The following is an 18,749-nucleotide window of genomic DNA, read 5'->3' as shown; positions in this document are numbered from 1 at the left end:
AAATGTGTTTGCTGGGACATACAGCTCCTGGTGTGGGACTGTGCAGACAGACCCCTTGTATGGACTAAACAGCAAAAGTTTTGCCTTTCACACACCATCCAGGGCTATTTTCCATCATTCCCCCAGCACAGCCCATAGAAGATACACACACTGTGCATCAGCAAACAAAAGCACCTGCATGTGCAGGGTAGTTTGGAAGCACAGGTCCATTTGCCCAGATGAAAAGCACCTTCTGCCTTTAAGAACAGGGAACAACTTCAGATGTCCCACACGTGAAAAACAGGACCTAGAACTTATGCTGGCATCCCTCCTATCCCTTGTTTGAGGCTGTTTCACACCACTTTCCAATGCACCAGGTGTGAGGTGGGAGAAGAATTTTCCTGTTTCCTGGGACTAGAGAGATGTGGGACTAAGGTTAAACTTTCTATGGGCTCTTAGCTGGCAAGAGCCAGGAAAACCTGATGGGTCCATAAACTCAGGACCCACCTATATCCCCTTACTCCCACTGCAACTTCCCTCTCGTGGGGAGGCTGGAAGAGATTTACTGGTGACTGCCAACCTGAATTGCTGCTCAGCTAAAGATCTGTGCTGCAATTTGTAGTGCTGTTAAAATAGAATTGGAAGAGTGGTGGGGGAAGAGAAAGAGGGAACGAAAGAGAAGGGAGGGGAAATGGATCAGGAGTAACACCACTGCTCCAAAATTGTCTGCTCCCATCTCTCACAGCCCCACTGAATCCATCACCCTGCACTTCCAGCTGCTGTGCTCCAGCCCTCAGATCCTGCAGTGCCAATACCTGGGCTCACTTCACGGGGGGGCACACACAGGGTACAGGTAATAGAGATCAGTCCATCTCTGCAGCAGCTGAAGTGTCAGGCTCAAGAAGTAGAGCTGGCAGAGAATGGCACAAAGGGCCAGGGCATCCACAGGCTGGTGGCTGCTCACAGGACTTCCACACTGCAGCCACCAAGGACAGGAGAAGGGACACCCCCATTCCAAATGTCACCCACTGCCTTCTCATTCTGGCACTGGTTAAACACCATTCCTACCTGCTGAGGTCACAGGTGAGCTAAATTATCCCCTGTACTCCAAGTTTGCCAGCTCTGCACACTACATCTGCAGGAATGTGGCCGCCAAGTCCCGGATCGATATCCCTGCATGTGCAAAGAGCCAGAGGATTCCCCACTGAGCCTCCCCCGATCCCTCCTCTGAAGGGGGAGAAGCCAAGGCAGGGTCAGAGTGCCCTGTAGCTCTCGGGGAATCCTGGCTCTGCTCTGCAGGACTGGTGCTGACACATGGTTTTCACAAAAAAGCAAAACCTCTTCAGTAAACGTCAACAGAACAGCTTCCTCCTGACGTCAGGGAAACTCTCCCGCCCTGAGCCAGCCCTCTGTCCTCACTGCCCAAAACATGGAAATTCAGAACTACAGCCAAGGAGACTTTGGCCTTTCAGCACCTCAGCATCCCTGCTCTTTACTTCTGTAAATGAGGAGCTAAGGCAGTGTCGGCTCGAGGATTCATTCCTCATGACAGAAACCACCACAGGGCTGGTGGTTCCAGTTTAATGAAGCCAAACCCTCGATCCAACACTGAACCACCCAGGCTTTGGGGAGCTCTCAAACCCTGCCACTGAAGTACCTCCTTGTGGTGCTCCAGCCACAACCATTAAGGTTGGAAAAGACCTCCAAGACCATCAAGTCCAATCTTTAACCAAATATCCCCATGCCCACTAAACCGTATCACAAAGTGCCACATCTACTCATTTTCTGAACACTACCATGGGTGGTGACCCCACCACTGCCCTGGACTGGCTGTTCCAATGCTAAACCATTCTTTTTATGAAGAAAGTTTTCCTAATACCCAACCTGAACAACTTGAGGCTGATCCCCTTGTTCTATTGCTTGTTACCTGGGAGAAGAGGCTGACCCACTCCTCGCCACAACCTCCTTTAAGGTAGTTCCAGAAAGCATCTCCCACTTCTTCGTGCAAGGGAAATGGGAGAAGATGGGATCCTGAGCACAGGCTGAGTCCCACCAACGGCAATGGATCCGACTGTGTGTGTGCTCCTGACCTATAAAGGTCACTTCTCTCCCTCATGGGCCTGAACTTTAGAGAGGACAATGAACAACAGTTCCCAAGAAGGGATAAAACACAGAGATCTTCTTGTGGTTTGGCTGGGAATGCTTCATCATGCACAGCCCACGTGGCATTTTTATTTCCTGATGGCTTCTAGGACAGTCCTGGGCCCACCTTCAGGGCTAGTGTGCACAATAAGACACCCTTGTTGGGCAGAGTGGACCCTGACCTGTGTACTCTGCAGCACATGGGCTCCCTCAGCATTTTGTGACCCCCACCAGCCTAAAACCCTTCCCTGCACCTCCTGCCCCACCAGCACCAAGTCAGGTGTGGTGGCCAACAGTGCCCCAAGGCCACCCAGGCTGCTGCCATGTCACCCTGCAGGATGCCATGGGCAAACCACCAAGCTCCAGGAGGACACAAGAACATGTCACCACTCCAGAAGCCCACCGTGATCCCACCACCCCATCAAAGAAATGTTCCACACAGGAACCCACACTTGGCCTCACATTCAGTTTGGCATCACTGTGCACTTTGAAAATGGGGTCTGTTTGGTTTCTCCAGCTTCTCAGAGACAGGGAGAAGGACTGGGTGAGTTATGTGGAGTTGGAAGGGCCAGGAGCAGAGCAGAACAATGCTGTGCTGAGGCAGGCTGAGCCACACAACCAGCCAGCACCCCATGAGCTCTTTCTGCTCATGTCCCAAGCTCTAGAGCTACTGCCACCTTAATACACATCTGGCTGACTCCTGGAGCAGTCAGGGAGGCTGGAATTACCAGGGAAGCCCCTACAAGTTATACTGTACCCTGGAGGTCCCCAGACTGGGTAATTCAGACTGTAGCACTGTTTAGTGCCTCGTAAAGATGACACATGCTTAAGTTAGTGCTTTGACAGCTGGACTCTGGAGGATGCTCCTGGCTTGAGCACATGCAATTAACCCTCACAAGTCCCTGTGCCAGAGGGAACCATCCTGACACCACAGCAACCCTGCAGAGGCCATGCTGGTGCTGCTCTAACAGCTCAGCTTCCCTTCCCTGCAGCAGGACACAGAGCTTCTTACCAGGGAGGGCAGCTCCTGCTCTTGGTTAAAGCTCCTGAACCTCTTCAAATCACACACACCTCACAGACAGCTCCCGGGTAAGCTCAGCAAGGACGACCTGAAGGACGTCACTGCCAACCTCCGGACACGGGACAGAGAGGAGGGAGGAGAGCACATGCCCTGGGCACTGAAACACTCACAGCAGCTCAAACGCTGCACAAGACAGATGGGCCCTGTCAGCTGCTGTGCCCTCCCCACCAGCACTCCCTGAGCAAGCCAGGGCTGCAGGGCCCACACTGGTGTGCCCAGAAGACACAGAGCATCTAAACATTTGCTGTAGGAAAACATAACCCAAGGAAAACAGGTCATTAGGTCAAGCTTTGCTGGAGATTCTCTAGGGTGTGTGTAAAGTGATGATGTGCCCAGCACACGTCACCGCTGGGCAAGGCAGCAGCAGCATCACTGATCAGTCCACCCCGTGCCAAGGCATGCAGCCCTGCAGCTCCTGCAAAAAAACAAGCCTTTCCGCATTTCAGAAGCATCAAGTGTCTCCACATTTGTGCCTCCCCACAGACAGACACAGCAGCTCTGGGTAAGGCAGCAGGAGAAGCCTCAGCTCCTGGGCAGAGAAGGTACAGTTGGTGGCACAGGTGAGATGGGATGTCCCAGTGCTGCATGAGGCACGTGCCAGTCAACACCAGGGCACTGATAGAAAGATGTGTTCTCTTTGGTGTCCCAAGGAATCAGTGGAAAAAACCCCAGGTACATATATACACACACACATCTATCCACCTACCTACCTACTGCTTCACTTTTCCAAGGTATGTAGCTTAAAATCAAGTTTTCAGGAAGACAAAGGATCCTGCCTGTGTCCACATTCTCCCCACTCCACAGCTGGGGAATGTTACTGAATGCCATGGAGTATAGACACCCTGTCCTCTCCCCACAAAAGGTGGCAAGATCCAGCCTCCCAACATCCCCTTTTGCTGTTGTGAATCTGCCACGCTCCGAATGCTGGGGCCCAGCTCTGTGCAACTCCAAGCCCCAGTGCTGGGAGCACTGGGAGCAGCAGGCCTGGAACCTGTGTCTGGAGACCAAGTCGAGCTCTGGGCAAGGGCACACAAGGCCCCTCCAGCTCCCAGCAAGCTGCTGACTTGGCAGCCTTTAAGCACCTGCAGCCCAAACTCTCCTCCTCACCCCCCACACCACCCTGGCTCTCCTGCTGCCGGTGCTGCCGCCGTCCAGAAGGGCTCCAGGCTGCCTTCACACTCCACTTCCAGCTTCCTTCTGGTCTGGATGTCCTGCTGCAGCCTCAGAAATGCCATCTGCAATGCAGGAGCAGTTCAGTTCTTCACACCTCCTCACAGTGACCTTCAGCACCTGCCCCTCGCAGGGCTCAGCGGTGCCCGTGGGCACGGGGAGCGGCACCGGCTGGCACGGGCTGCCAGCTCTGCTCCTGGTGCCTCGCCAGGCACAGCGGGAGGGCTGGCAGGGTGACAGGCACGGGAAGGTGCCCAAGCCAAATAAAAGCCCAGGGCAGTTTGTGGAGGAGAGCAGCTGATAAGGCACAGCTACCTGGGTGGGTTGTGGATCCCTGGGCAGGAACAGAGAGCCGCAGCCCAGCCTGGCAAATGCAAACAGCACCCAACCAGCCCTCATCTTTCCTCTCTGTGTCTCCAAACAACTGCCCTTCTGTTGGGGGGTTTCATCCCAGGGAACAAAGGCCTGCAGAGGGTTCATTCAGCACAGCACCAGGCTCCAGCCGTGCTGGGATCAAGGCAGCCTTTCAGGGACATGGCCAGCTCGGGGCCAGGCACTCGTGGAGGGGGAGGAGGGTGGAGGGAGATGGATGCAGCTCCGTGTGTCCTCCCCTCACCATTTCTGAGTCACACTGGTCAGAGACCCGGGCTCAGAGCCACCAGTGTCAAACTGGATTAAGCTACTGGTCAGAGAAATCCAGCTCGTGCCTTTCACAGCAACCAGCACCTGGTGATTTTGGAGGAAAGCAGTGAGCTCTGGAATGAACCCAGGGAACACTGAGCACTCAGCAGCACTGAACAGTTCACAGAGAAGGAAGGGAAATCCCTGCCCACTCAGAGAGCAGGAGGATGTTCTTGCCTTTACCCCTTCTCTCACAAGCCCACGATGCCAGGTTAATGCAGGCCCATCTCCCTCCAGGACAGGTGCTGCACACTGTTGTGTTTGTGGTTCCCATCCCGGCCCTGGGAGAAGAAATAACCCCCCAAACACACACTCTCCTGCATTTACTCCTTCCCTGCAGCAGCTCAGCCAGGCTCCTGAGTTTCCTGCTGTCATCACATCCGTCCATCAGCTCCTTCCAGAGGACTGAGACCATTCCATAGCTCCAGGCTACACGTGTGACACCTCTCAGGGGGACAAGTGATTTGCCATGAAACACAAGACCACACTCCTGCCTCTGCAGCCAAATACAGCCAAGGGAGCAATGCAGAAGGGTTACTCTGGAAGAACATCCCTGCTCTGGCTCCTCTTACTATTCCCTGTTCTTATAAAATAAAAACATCAGAAAATTCACCACCTACCAATTCCTCTCCCAGCCTACCCCAACATACCAGCACCTGGAAACACTTCTGCTCCAAACCAAGCTCCAAAGGGCTCTACCAGGCCCTCTGATCACACATTCCTGCAGCACAGAGTACAAGAGACCAGCTTCCCTCACAGCAAAATTCCAGGATCTCTTCCCAAAAGGCAGGAAGAGGATGGGCCCATAGATCCATGCACAGCCAAAGCTGGATGCCAACCTTCTTCATGCAGTGCAGCATCCAAAGGAAAATTCCCCAACACCTGCACTTGGAGAAGGATCTGAACCTACTTCCCTGGAGCAAGAATGCTCAGCTACTGCAGGCAGGAGCATCCAAAAAACAGGTAAAAGTGCTGGTTTTTCCCTCCTTCAGGCTGGTGCCGTCGCAGGGACAGCTCTGCTGTGCCCTCCAACATCCAGGCAGAGGGTTCAGATATTTCTGGTCAGATTTTAGCCAAACCCACTGCCAAAGACAAGGACATTCTCCAGCTGACTGGCTTCTGCCCTCCCTTTGGAGAGGATGAGCAGGCAGGATGGTTTGTGTGGGAAATGGAGATGGGGAAGGCTGGGGGGCACACAGGGAGGGAGCAAAGGGAGAGTTTCTTTAGGTATCTATTGAGAACTTTGGTCTCTGCTGCTCTGCACCACCCTCCAAGTTATTCCTGGTTCCAGAGCTATAAATAGCCCCAATTTAAACAATTAATAGGCTTTGTGAGTGAATGGACTGCTGGAGCAGCCAGCATGGAAAGTGGATGGGCAGGGCTGGAAGCCTCAGGCAGATGAAACAGCATTCCATGCTGCCAACTCCCTGGCACTGCAACACCTTCTGGAGAAAGACAATTCCAGCGGGCTTTGGTGAGAACTGGAGAGCAAACAGTTACAAGCCCAATATTCCCAGCAAGCAGGTATCCACAACCTGAACACCATTACTCCAGCGAATCCCAGCTGAACTTGGATGCCACAACTTCCAGAGGGAGCACAAGCCACAGGGATGCATCCACTTCATGGCAGCACCTGGGGAACACAAGCTCTGCTCCAGTGTGATGAGCAGCATGTCCTGAATATGTGAGCTGATATAAGTACCCTCATGGTTTGGAAGAGTGATCCCCTTTCCCCCCCTCATCCCTTCTCTGTGCATATACAGTCAGAGCACGTTTTGGTTATCCCTCTGTTCCACAGCCACACACATCTCTGTTCTTGGCAGAGCTTGGGAAGGGAGTTGGACCAGCTGGACCCCAGAGGTCCCTCCCAAGCTCTGCCAGTCTGTGATTCCTGCAAGGTGCAAAATCAACTCGCTGAGCACATGCAAATCCATGCACATTGCTGATAAAAAATGGAACTGTGCCTGTGCCATCCCAGCTCTGCCAGGTACCTGTACCCCAAAGAGCACAGACACTGCCCACTGAGGCTGCCAGACCTCCTGGGGCTGAGCCTGAGATCCAATGACAGAAAACAGAAGCAGAGAAACCCTGCAGAGTCACCTGATCCTTTACCAGGAGCTTTTCTTCCCATTTCTCCTCTGGGCATTGGTTTCCCCAACAAGAAACACACAGAACCATAGAATGATAGATTCATTAAGGTTGGGAAAGCCCTCTAAGATCACTGAGTCCAACCATTCCCCCAGCACTGCCAAGGTCACCAATGACCCATGATCCCAGGTGCCACAGCTACACCTTTTTTAAGCACTTCCAGGGATGGGGACTCCAGCCCTGCCCTGGGCAGCTGTGCCAAGGCCTGAGCACCCTTTCCATGAAGAAATTTCCCCGTGTGCTGTTTCCACTTATCCTGTCCCTTGTTCCCTGGGAGCAGAGCCCGAACCCCCCCAGTTCCCCTCTCCTGTCAGGGAGTTGCAGAGATTGAGAAGGTCCCCCCTGAGCCTCCTTTGCTCCAGATTAAACCCTCCAGCAGACACCAGTTCTGCTTGTGCTGCACTTGGAGCTCAAGTGCCACAACACAGGAGGGTGGGAAGGAGCTGCACAGTCACATTCCCCCTCCACATGGCCCTGCCACCCCTCCATTTGCCAGAGTCCCATTATTAACATTTCCACCAGCCTCAAGACAACTCAGAGCTCCAAAACAGGACTCTGTGATGCTGCCTAGCAGTTCTGACTCGCTGTTGTTCATGCACTTAAACCACAGGGCTCACAAACACCAAGGATAAGGACGGTTTGCCTCGAGTTTCCCTCCAGAAATAAGTGGTGCTTCTGGGGAGCAGGGGGGTGGCACAGCAACTGCCCTCCCAGCAGCTGCTAATAACAAAAGCAGGAGGATTTATATATTTTTAGCATTTAAAAAGTAATACTAAAAGAGTGTGCTCCTCCTTCCACGGTCATTGTGACCCAGAGGTATTTCATTCTGCAAAGGCTTTTACAGAAAAATACAAAACCTTTGCAGAATGCCATGGGAAACCCCAGAAAATGAATATTCTCTGGAAGAGGGGGAGGCCAGAGAGCTTCAGCCAAACCAAGCAGTGGGCAGAGGCACTTAGATTCAGCTGCACAGATCTTGCAGTACTTTCCCCCAAAAGCCTCTCCCGAATGGAGCAAAATTCAGCAGTTCCTAGTACCCAACAGGACCCTCTTTATGAATCCTGGGGAATGATGACTTGGTGAACAGAAATATTCCCTTAAATCTCATCAGGAAACAGCTCATTGCCCAAATTCCCTCCTAACCCCTCACAGATGTGGAAGGATGCACACTGGAGAGGTGCCACCACCACTTCCAGCAGCAGCAGGAGAAGCCACCCCAATCCCACAGCTCCCAAACCGTCCCACTGCGGCAGCCACAGCACCAGAGCAGTGTCCTGCTGCCAGCACTGACCTGGGCACTCACCTTCCTGCTCTCAGCCCCAGGAAGGGTTTGGCACATTGGGAAGCTTGGCCTTGATGAATCTGCTGGCTCAGCCGAGCACTTCCACCCAACAAGAGCCCAGGCCAGCACCTTCAAGCACATGAGCAAGACGGAGCCCAAGGGGCCTTGTAACTGAGCCAGAATTTGTCTGGCTTCACACACCTACCAGGGATGTATTTAAATCCAATATCTTTGCCCTAAGCAGAGATTTCTGCAATGAGATTCCTCTAACTAACATGCATGTAACACCTGGTACCTCCAGTCTTTAAGCAGCTGTGCCCTCCTGGCACGCTGGGGAAGGCAGGGACAAGCTCCTCTCTAGAAAGTGGGACACAGAGACTGTGCAGCCTGGTCCAGAAGACACCAGGGGCTCAGATGTGGATGTCACAAGTCTACTGCCTTTACCACTAAGGCCCTTTTTCTACTCCCTTCTGTCTCCCTGTCTTCAGCAGCCAGGAAACTCCACACCACCAGCCTCACCCAGGCAACAGGAGACAGCACAGCCTCCTCCCAGCTTCTAAAATCCTGAAAGCCAAATAGCACTGATTTCTCCCCCTATTCCCACCCCACCACGAGGGAAGCCTCCCCTAATTCCCCCATCACATACAGACCAAAGTCACCTGTTAAGTACTTGTGTCCCTGTTTTCCTGCCAAGGAAGGCTTGCGTTCATCCCTGAGACAGCCCAGAGCAGCTTGCCTTTGTGCTGCTCCACAGCAGCCAAAGCATTATCAGCCCCAAAGGCGGCCACAGGCAGGGACTGAAAAGCAGCAGGAAAAGCAGAGTCTATCCCAGAACTCCTGCCCAGCCTTAGATTGACTCCCCAGTACTCCACTTCCTTCCTACACTCCACAGCTCCGGGGACGAGGACACGCAGAGGTGGGCGACCTACCCTGCCTTGTTCTATTGACTTACTTAATTCTTTAAAGGAATATATTTATCTGTTCCTCTCTGGAAACCAACCATCCGCCGCTCCTCCGCCCCACTGTCCCCCCGTCCCTCCCTGGGAACGGCGCTGCTTTGATGCCTGGCTGATCCCAGCAGGTCTTTTGAACCCACTTCCATAATCACTGCCTGGAGCGAGTTCTTCCCACGCAACTCGCTGCTCACTGAATCATGGCCAGCGATTTTCCTGTCTCCAGGAACCACGCAGCACTGCACTGGGATGGGTTCTATTCTCCCTTCAGCAGGGGAAATACATAATTATCAGAAGAGCCACTCCTGTCCTAACAGGACACCGGCGTTATCTGCGCCCAGACCGGCAGTTCCTGTTCTTGCCCCAACATCCCCTCCACCACCAAGGCTGGCTGTTCAGGAAATTTATTTCCACACGTCAAGATTTCATTTAGTTTCTCAACCTCCTCCAAGCTACAGACTTCGAGCCATGAACTGGCACGCACAAGGCTGCAGAGACATCACCTTTTTAGTGCCCAGGGCCAGCTGTGCATTGGAAGTTCCTAAATTCCAGTGCTGGCTGTGCATGGGCATACTGGGGTGCTCATCTGTGAGCCAAGACGCTTTCCCCAACCCTCAAGGCAAGAGAGGGAAAACCACCAGTCCAGAAGGGATAATCCTGCAGGAAGGACCAGCTCTGTTCACAGGATCCCTCTAAACTAGAGGGGACAAGCCCCGACAGGACAGATCACCGACCAGAACCATGGGCCAGACACACAGGTTGGCACACACAGCAACAGATTTTAGGAACTGCACAAAATACCCTTTTTAAAGGTTTCTTGGGCTTTGCCAGGAACTCAAGGCCGTGTTTGAGAGCAAAGACAACAGCTAATTGGTTCCACACTGTCCCAGCTCAACAAGAAGACCCAAGACAGGGCTAGAAAGGAGCAAAGGTGACGTTGCTGCCTCAGAGGCTCCTGGAGTTGTGTATCAGACCCTGTGCAGCACATTCCAGGCCTCACAGCTGCAGGAAGGCAAGAAAACAAGGACCCCACCACAGATACTACATGATCATCACAGCAAACGTCTACAGTGGAAAGCCAGGACGCTCAGAAGCAAGCAGCTACTCCTAAATGACCAGCAGCTCCAAACAGACTCAAGCAGGTACAAACACCCCACCAGGCTGGAATCTACACCGAGCAGGCATTAGGCAAAGGCTCAAAGGTTATTAGCACAAAACACGGCAGCCTCTGTAGCCAAGCCTGCGGGCAGAGGGGTTTTAGATGTTTTGACACACCTGTCAGAGACTGAATGCAGGACACATGCCCCAGCATGAAGAGAAACTCCTCACTCTGAGTGGCTGGTGGGGAAGGGGCAGAGGCAATGGCTAGGAGACACATTTGAGGTGCAGATTTCATCAAGGAGGAATTGGAATTGAGGGTTGGAAACACTGAGCTCTTTTTCAAAGTAATTCTGGTCAGGTGTGTTTCATTCCCCTGGATCTGGTATTCAAAAGCATTTCACTGCTTTTGCATGAAAACAGCTTCTCCAGCTCTTCTGAGACCAGGAACTCTTGAGGCTTATCACCTCCCAACCTGGAGTCACAACCCTGTGACACTACAGTGTGGTTGGGAGCTCAGAAAGAAGAGGAGCCATGAGAACACGGCAAACAAGGAACCGAGATCCCATTCCCTGGCAGCCACCTTCACAACTTAAGTGAGTGAGGAAGAGCTGGGCTGAGTCCTGCAGTCCATTCTGCAGGAGACTTCAGCCACCCCGTGTAAAGGACAGGGCTTGGCATCACTCAAATCGGTGGAAATTTGGCTGTAGCTTCCTGAGGAACTGAACTGAGCCTCTGAGTGAAGGGACACGACAACAAATAGGATGCAAAGCAACTTGTCTGCCAAAGGCAGCGGCCGGACTCAGGCTGAGAGGTGAGCAGTGAGCGGGTGAGCAGCGAGCAGGTCCTTCCCCTCCTCCTTACCTTCGCACCCGGTGCTGGAGGTGCTGCTGCTGCCGCGTTATAAGGGCACTTTCCCACACGGGGCCGCCGTGGCTGCTCCTATACCAGCCCACGGCCGGGTGCCCCGCGTAGGGCGCGCTACCGAAGCCATGGTCCGACTCCGTCTCCGCGGCCAGCGATGAGGCAGAGCTCCCCATGGTGCCCCCTGCCCAGCCCACGCTGAGACTGAGCCTAGGTTAGGTCCAGGCCAGTGGCATGAGCAGCTCGGGTGGGATGGGCGAGGCGCTGCGGCATGGGCTGCTGTAAAGATCCCAACACACCGGAGGAAGGGAGGTCGGTTCTGATCCGAGGGGGAAAAAAAAACAACAAACAAACAAAGAGAAAGGGGGGAAAAAAAAGGAAAGAAAAAGAGAGAAAGATAAGGTATGATTTCAGCAACAACCCTCCAGTTTTAAAGCCTATTAATGCATGCTCTGAGCAGGATCCCCATGCCAGTGCTCACTGGGATGGGAAGGGCTGTTTCATTGAATCCAGCTTTTGCTGCCGGAGATGAGGAGCACAGGGGCTCTAGAAGAACCTCCCCCAAGTTAAGCACCAGGAGTTTCCAGGCACAGGGAAGGAGCTCGACTAGGGGAGGGAAGCACAGCAGAGCCCAACACAAAGCCTTTCACACCAGGGGAAAGAAGCAGAAAATGGGACAAGCCAGTCCCACCTGGAGCCCAAACCAGCAACCCTTGGGGACCACAAACCCCAGGTCAGTCTGAAAGCTCTGGGTTCCGACTGGCACATCAGGTGTTGAGCTACCTTCAGCTACAAGGACTGGATGGTTTGTGTGCTTGTATGTAAAATAAAACATTCCTCTTTTCCTGTTCCCCACTGACACCGCAGTAAGGCTGGAACTGGACAGACTGGGAATCTGAAAAAGTATTTCTATGGCTATTTACTTTCAGCTCAAGCCAATCTTTAGCTGAGACCGAGCATGCCCCTACCCACAAAAGCAGGTCTGGGGCTTTGACTGCTCCTCCTTTTCTCCCTCTCTTTGCTACTTCTTGGAATTTATTCTTGGAGCATCATCACAGTTAAACTACAGAAACGTTTCGTGTGCTCTGGTATTCGAAGAAGTTTAAACACACACACGTGTCTCCTTAAAGGGAAAAGGCACAGCAATCTGGATGTGTATCAGGAGCAAAGGATCAAGGTAACATTTAACAGAGCAAAAAAGAAGAAACGAGGAAGACAAAAAAATTAGCACAGCTGAGCTTATTCAATTACCCACCAGGATTTAGGGAGATGAATGAACTGTAGAAAGACCTTTGCGAAGAAACTGCTTTGTGCCGTAAAAAGGCTGAAATGAAGAGTCCTAAAATACAGTTTTTCAATTTCAGGATTGATCTAAGGGATCAAGAAAGGCCTTGATAGATAACAGACTCTGAAAAGCAGCAACTCAAGGAGCAGGTGCAATTTTGCTACAAGCTTAATACCAGAATGTGCCTGCATTAGGTCATTAGCTGGAGAATGTTAACTGCTCTGTCACAGTCTCTCCTCTGTATTCTACAAAGCCTGAACTAACCAAATAAATGTGAAAAAAGAAGCCCAAGAACACAATTTTCCCTACCACCTCCTTTTTTTCAATTGATCTGCTTCACTGCTGTGCATCAGCCCCACATCCCTACGCTTTGGTTCCTACCACCCAACAGCAAGGTTTCACTGATTTCGCAGATCCAGCCCAAGTGGATCCCTGGCACTTCCCCTCTCATTTCCTGCTATTCAAGCAGTTAATTTGTAACAAATCTGATTTTCTGGCTAAATGAAAGCCACGCGATGTGAGGGGAAGAGCATTTCCAAGCATCATCAACTCAAGCCTAACTGGGGGCATCAGTCATCCCACACCTGCGGTGTCCCTGGCTCTTCCGCCCCATCCCGCGGGCTGCACGTGCTCCGGCTGCAAAGGCACAGGGGATGCAACTCTGGGACCTGCCAGAAGAACAAACTCTGTCTTTTACCTCAAGACTCAAGTTCTATCACGATAAAGTAAATAAATAAAGGCAAGATGGGTAGAAACAGCCCTGCCCAGCTCAGCAGGCTGAGCGAAACAGGAGGATGCAGCCAACAGCCTTTTCCCACCTCGAGTAGAGTTAAACTGCCAAATAAAGCAATTCCACAGGCTGGTTCAAGACCACTTCCTCAGCTGACTCTCAAGCTGGAAAAGCAGAACTCTGCTTCCTCCTCCCCATGGAAACACCAGTTTTAGCTCACCACAAGAGGCCAGAGACATGTCTGCTGCCCACATCACACTGGCTCCAGTGTCCTGCTCTGTCCTCCTCCGCCAGGGAGTCGGAGCAGGCAGCTCAACTCCACAGGGAGAGGAGAGGCTGGGAGTCCTGCTTTAAAACCTGTGGTAAAACCCCACGGTGGGTGGAGCTGGGAGAGGAAGGGAGCTATAAATAGATGGAGGATAACCTGGCTAAGTCGTAGTGATCTCCGAGACTGTCTGGTCTAACTGGGCTGCTTGGCCGCGAGCGCTGCGTGAAATCGGATTTCTCCAGGCAAAGCAGTAAATCCTTCTCTTCAGGGTCACCCTCATGCCAGGTGAGAGCAGCCAATGAACAACATCTAAGGGTTGACCCAAGGTGGGGAGAGGGTGAACCAGTTTGAGAACAGGAGTGGCAGCAACGTTACAGCTCAATGCAAAGCACACACGTCGCTCCCCAAGCTGAGACCCAAAACGCCTTTGGCCAACACCAGGCAAATGAGGAGCCTCCAAGAAGGAGAGGTGAGAATGGAAACTGCACTCCAGCAAGGGAAGGGGACAATTAAAGAAGAAGGAAGCCTCTCTGGAAGCACTCAGCCTTGTTTTTGAGGAACTTCTCCCACTGGGCAGGGAGATGCCCCAGGATGACCTGCAGGCATGTGACCCGTGCTGAACAGGGGAGGCTTCAGCCACAGAGAGGGAACAAACTGCCAACAGTTCCTCTGCCTTGGCAGGAGGGAGCAGGATTTTTCTTGTAATTAAAAAAGCACTACTTCCACCTATCTAATCTGGAGAGGAAGCAACAATGTGAGCAGATTGAAGTGTCTTGAGAGGGGTGGATCTCACTCATGGAAATTAACAGTTAAGCACCTTAGTAAGATGCTGAGTTTGGATTTTGGTTTTCTGCCCCTTGCAGCTGCAATAATTACCAGGTTTCAACAGATGCTGTTTAGCTGCTCCCAAAATACTGCTTCCAAAATAAAACCTCTCCCGAGCCACTCACACCAGCTTACCCTGATCGTGATGCAGACCCTTCCTTAAATTCCCCACCAGCACCGTGAGCAGCAGGCACATACAGCAAGTTCAGGACAGCAAAGCTTTCCCTTGGAGGTTCTTCCTGCTGCTGGGATAGCAGAGCAGTCACCTGGACACTTCCAGATAACTCTATTCCTCCACAGCAGCGAGCAGTGCTGACCCTTCAGGCCCCAGCTCTCCTGTCACACTGGAGCAGGGAGGAAGGGTGGGGATCTGGGTCTGCCCAACCCCCTTTCCTTCCCTCCAGCTTCAAAGTAGGCTTTGGCTCTGAAGAGAGCAAAAAAGGAAGCAAAGGGAACTAGCCCATGTGTTTCAACGCATCTAGGAAGTTGCAGGATCAACTTTTCCTAGGATCAGCCCCGAGCTCTTCCCTTTGGCACACAGCAGGAAGGAGACAGAGGTCCCTGGAGCTGCTGCAGCCACTAAGGAAACCAGTGAGGAAGACTCACCCCAGCTGGTCCCATGTGCAGAAACTCCTCCCTGTGATGGGATACCCCACACACTCCTTTTCCTGGTAATTTATGAACCACATGGCACGTGGTAGCTCAAGTACTGCCTGAGTTTTCCAGCCTCACTTGGTTCTCAACCTCCTAGACTCAGGGACAAGACTTTGTCACTTCATTAATTTTTCCACTCCCTCAACCTATAAAGTCAACTCTGAGCTACTCCCTTGCTGCAGGGAAGATCAAGGAGTGAAAACACAGCCACCCTCAACTCCAGACAGCTCTGAGGTGGTGGGCGAGCAGCTGGCCCAGGAGAAGCACACCATGTACCTGCGACAAAGATGTCCCTCAAAGCTGTGCCAAGAGGAAGGACATTTTCTTCTAGAATTGAAGCTGCAAGAACCAGCCCTTCTCCTCTCTCTGCTGTGTAAGCTCCCCTGCCTGGGGGCTCGCTAAGATCATAGATCCATAGAATGGCCTGAGTTGGGAGAGACTCACAGAGCCCAACTCCTGGCCCTGCACAGGACACCCCAACAATCCCACCCTGTGCCTCAGAGCTTTGTCCAAAAGTTCCTTGAGCTCTGTCAGCCTTGGGGCCGTGACCACTGCCCTGGGGAGCCAGATGTGCTGGGACCTTGTACCACCCTCAGCAGCAAAGGAGGAGCTCTGTGCCCTCATTCACATGCAACCTGCTGCTGGCAGGGAGAAAACAGGGCTCCTGGAGAGCTCTGAATGTCCAGTGCCCACACACAGCCCTGGCAGGAGCAGCCCCCGCTGCAGGGACTGCGGGATGCGACACACCCTGAAACACAAATTAGCTCAGGGGCCAGTGGGTGCAGCTGGAGTAGCTGGGGCTGACTGGGGCATGGAGCTGGAGGAGACCACTTCAGACATCATGAAGGCATGGCCAGCCCTTGGCCACTCCTGCCTCCATGCACAGATCTCCCTGCTTCCCACGGAAGGAGGCACACGCTCACAGGGTCCGGGGGAGCAGGGAACGGTGTGCAGGGCTGGAAAGGTGCACAGCACCAGGCAGGGCAGCGTCAGGAGGGTATAAAGTCACAGAGCACGGCAGGCATGGGATAACTAAGGATGCAGAGTGCAGTGTCTGATGGTGTGCCATGCCAGCCAAGCAAAGGAAAGAAGCTCAAGCATTTGTGTGCCCAGCAAGTGACAGATCCAGCTCCCAGCCCCAGGCAGGGTGGCAGGACGCACAAAACCAGGTCCCAGCACCAAGCAGAGCATGGCTGGCACTCACCAGGCTGAGATGACTCTGTTAAAAGAAGTAACTCCAAGAGAGGAAGGGCAAACAACCCCTCTCCTTCCAAAGGGCAGTGGGGGAAGAGCAGACAAGCAACAAGACACCCACCTCAGAGAGATGCAGCACAGGCTGAAATCCAAGATGCAAACACCAACCCACGAGAGCTCTATGGCTCAAGTGCAGCAAGAGCAAGTGAACTGAACACTCTGTGCTGAGCAGGTGTTGTGCACACAGCTGGGGACAAGAAATAAAGTTTTGCTGCTCATTCTCCCTGCCCTCACCTGCCAAGGCAGCCCAAGTGCTGCAGTCTTGGAGGAAATTAAGGTGTCAGCAAGTTCCAATTCCTTGCAAAGGTTTTGGCAGTGAGGGGCAGGAAGGTACCTCCAAGGACAGACTGAGGCATAAGTATAACAGGAAGGATGGACCAGTGGTTGGCACACTCAGCTGGGAGGTGGGAGGCTTTTGCAGACCTCGTGCTCTACCACAGAGCTCCCCGTGTGACCTGGGCCATGGTCCTGGGGCTCAGGAAGCTCTGTCAGACCTGCCAGGGCCAAGAAGTCTTCAGGTGCACAAGGCACAAGGATGACAGGCAGTGTGTGAGCAGCACAAATGGGAGGACATGGAAAAGGGAGAGAAGGGTGAAACTCACCCACTCAATGTTTGTTATGGGGCAGAGGGCTGGAAAAGGAGGAGAGACCAGAGATTCTGGCCTTTGAGGAAACTGAGGGGACTGGAAGCTGCAAATGAGCTGTTTTCCAGATCTCTGTGAGAAAAAAGACTGGTACACTACTTGCAGAGGTATCATTAGCTGAAGTGAGCTGTCTGGAAGCACATTTCCAGATGGGCTATTAATGAGGTAACAAGATAATTTAACCTGGAGTCCCAGACCAGCACAGAACAGGACCTCACGTTTCATGCGACGCTTTAGCAAAGGCCGGAACAGCAGCACATGTCTCTGGCCACGGAATTAACATGCAAGGGCAAGCTCGAAGGTCTTTACCTTCTTTCAGCTGCCTTGAAACTGGTTCTGGCCCAACTTTAACACAGAAGAAACTCATATACAGCAGCTGAGTTGGGCTGAGTTGCATTTAAAGCCCAGCACTGACTCTTCATAAGTATGCAGGCAGAGGAAGAGGTGTCCAAAGCCTGAAGTGAAAGATTGATAGGAAAAGTACATTTATTGCAGAGCCAGCTTAGCCACAGAGCAACAAGCAGCAAACTCTGAGCAAAGTTTCCTCTTCTCCCTTGCACTGGACACTGTAAACCAGTGACAGATAATCCAGGGAGCTACTGGAAATCTACCACGGTCACTTTGAGAGAGAGGATTATACAGATTTGAAAGGGCAATCAACATCTTAATCACAAGCTGGAGGGAGGAAAAGAGGGAGAAGCAGGACGGTCTTTTCAAAATAAGGGTTAACTTCAAACCCCATCTCCATTGACAACTGAAGAGCAGTTTCTGAACAAGCATGAAAATGGCAACAATGGCACTGCTGAAGAAGGGTCTGAATGTTTAAAAAAAGCCCACACAAGCCAATCCCTACAACCCCAGTGCTCTATTAAGTCAATTAACATTGCTCCAGTGAAGTGCAGTGAGCCACGTGTATCCTGCAGTTTCCCAGCCAATTGTGGGTGACTTTGGAGCTCAGTATTAACTCAGCCTGCGTGGGCTGGCACGGGCCCTCTCATTAGCAGCAGAGAGGTGATACCACAGAGAGACACACATGGGCAAGAAACAAAACAACACAAGCCCCAGCATCCAATCTTGGGAAGCTTTAAGCAGCAGATCTCATTTCCAGATCTCTTCCTCCCTGTATTTATAATCCTTGTAGCAGAGTTCTGTCATCCTACTCAGCTCACAGGCTGCCCCAGCTCCAAGAGATGTCAGGTTGAAAAATCACCCCGACAGATTGCCTGCTGAGACCAGTTGCATTATAAAAACAGGAAGCTCTTACTCTCCTGCCCCCAATATGCTACGGAGTGAATGGGAAGGAGCAGACGCAGGGATGCTTTGCAGGAAGCTCACACACATGGGCCTCTTGCCAGGAAAAACGCGTCTTGAGTAACACATGTGCTCTTAGTTTCCTCCTTTCTCAGAAGGTTTAACTACACTCTGGGTTACCCAGCAGCAATAAACCATTTTTCCCCCCCTTCTCACTTACAGCAGAGTGTTGCTTGGTAAACAGCAGATCTTCCTGTCTGAGGCTGTGCCAGCCTGTGCAGAACAGAATTGTTGTTATTGCACATTCATAGCTAGAGATAAACATGAATAAGAGCCACGAGTAAGAGCCAGGCACTGGCTCTTCAATGCACTGCTTTATCAGGTTCACCTTGATTCAACTGTTTCTGACAACATCTCTCCCTCCTGAAGGGGCAAGATGG

At 52.3% G+C, this 18,749-nt stretch overlaps 1 protein-coding gene across 6 annotated transcripts in view; it reads right to left on the bottom strand.

The window, feature by feature from the left end:
* The window catches only part of CAPN15 (calpain 15), a 59,341-nt gene that overhangs the window by 31,386 nt on the left and 9,206 nt on the right, over positions 1-18,749 (bottom strand). For 2 of the 6 annotated variants that reach the window (XM_027737975.2, XM_039383623.1), the window contains exons 5-7: positions 18,530-18,582; positions 17,368-17,513; positions 11,399-11,717 (exon numbers count right to left, since the gene is read on the bottom strand). The exons of 1 other annotated variant lie outside the window; for it this stretch is intronic. In XM_027737975.2, coding sequence (XP_027593776.1) covers positions 11,399-11,574 — 176 coding nt within the window. In that variant the 5' untranslated portion in view covers positions 11,575-11,717; positions 17,368-17,513; positions 18,530-18,582. The remainder of the gene's footprint in view (positions 1-11,398; positions 11,718-17,367; positions 17,514-18,529; positions 18,583-18,749) is intronic. 3 more of the 6 variants (XM_027737979.2, XM_027737978.2, XM_027737976.2) reach the window with 2 other exon arrangements.

The sequence above is a fragment of the Pipra filicauda genome, unplaced genomic scaffold, assembly GCF_003945595.2.
Source record: "Pipra filicauda isolate LSUMZ 115617 unplaced genomic scaffold, ASM394559v2 scaffold319_size1146426_pilon, whole genome shotgun sequence".
NCBI lineage: Eukaryota > Metazoa > Chordata > Aves > Passeriformes > Pipridae > Pipra > Pipra filicauda.
Note: the sequence above shows the minus strand (reverse complement) of the source record. Positions and strands in the feature narration are given on the sequence as shown.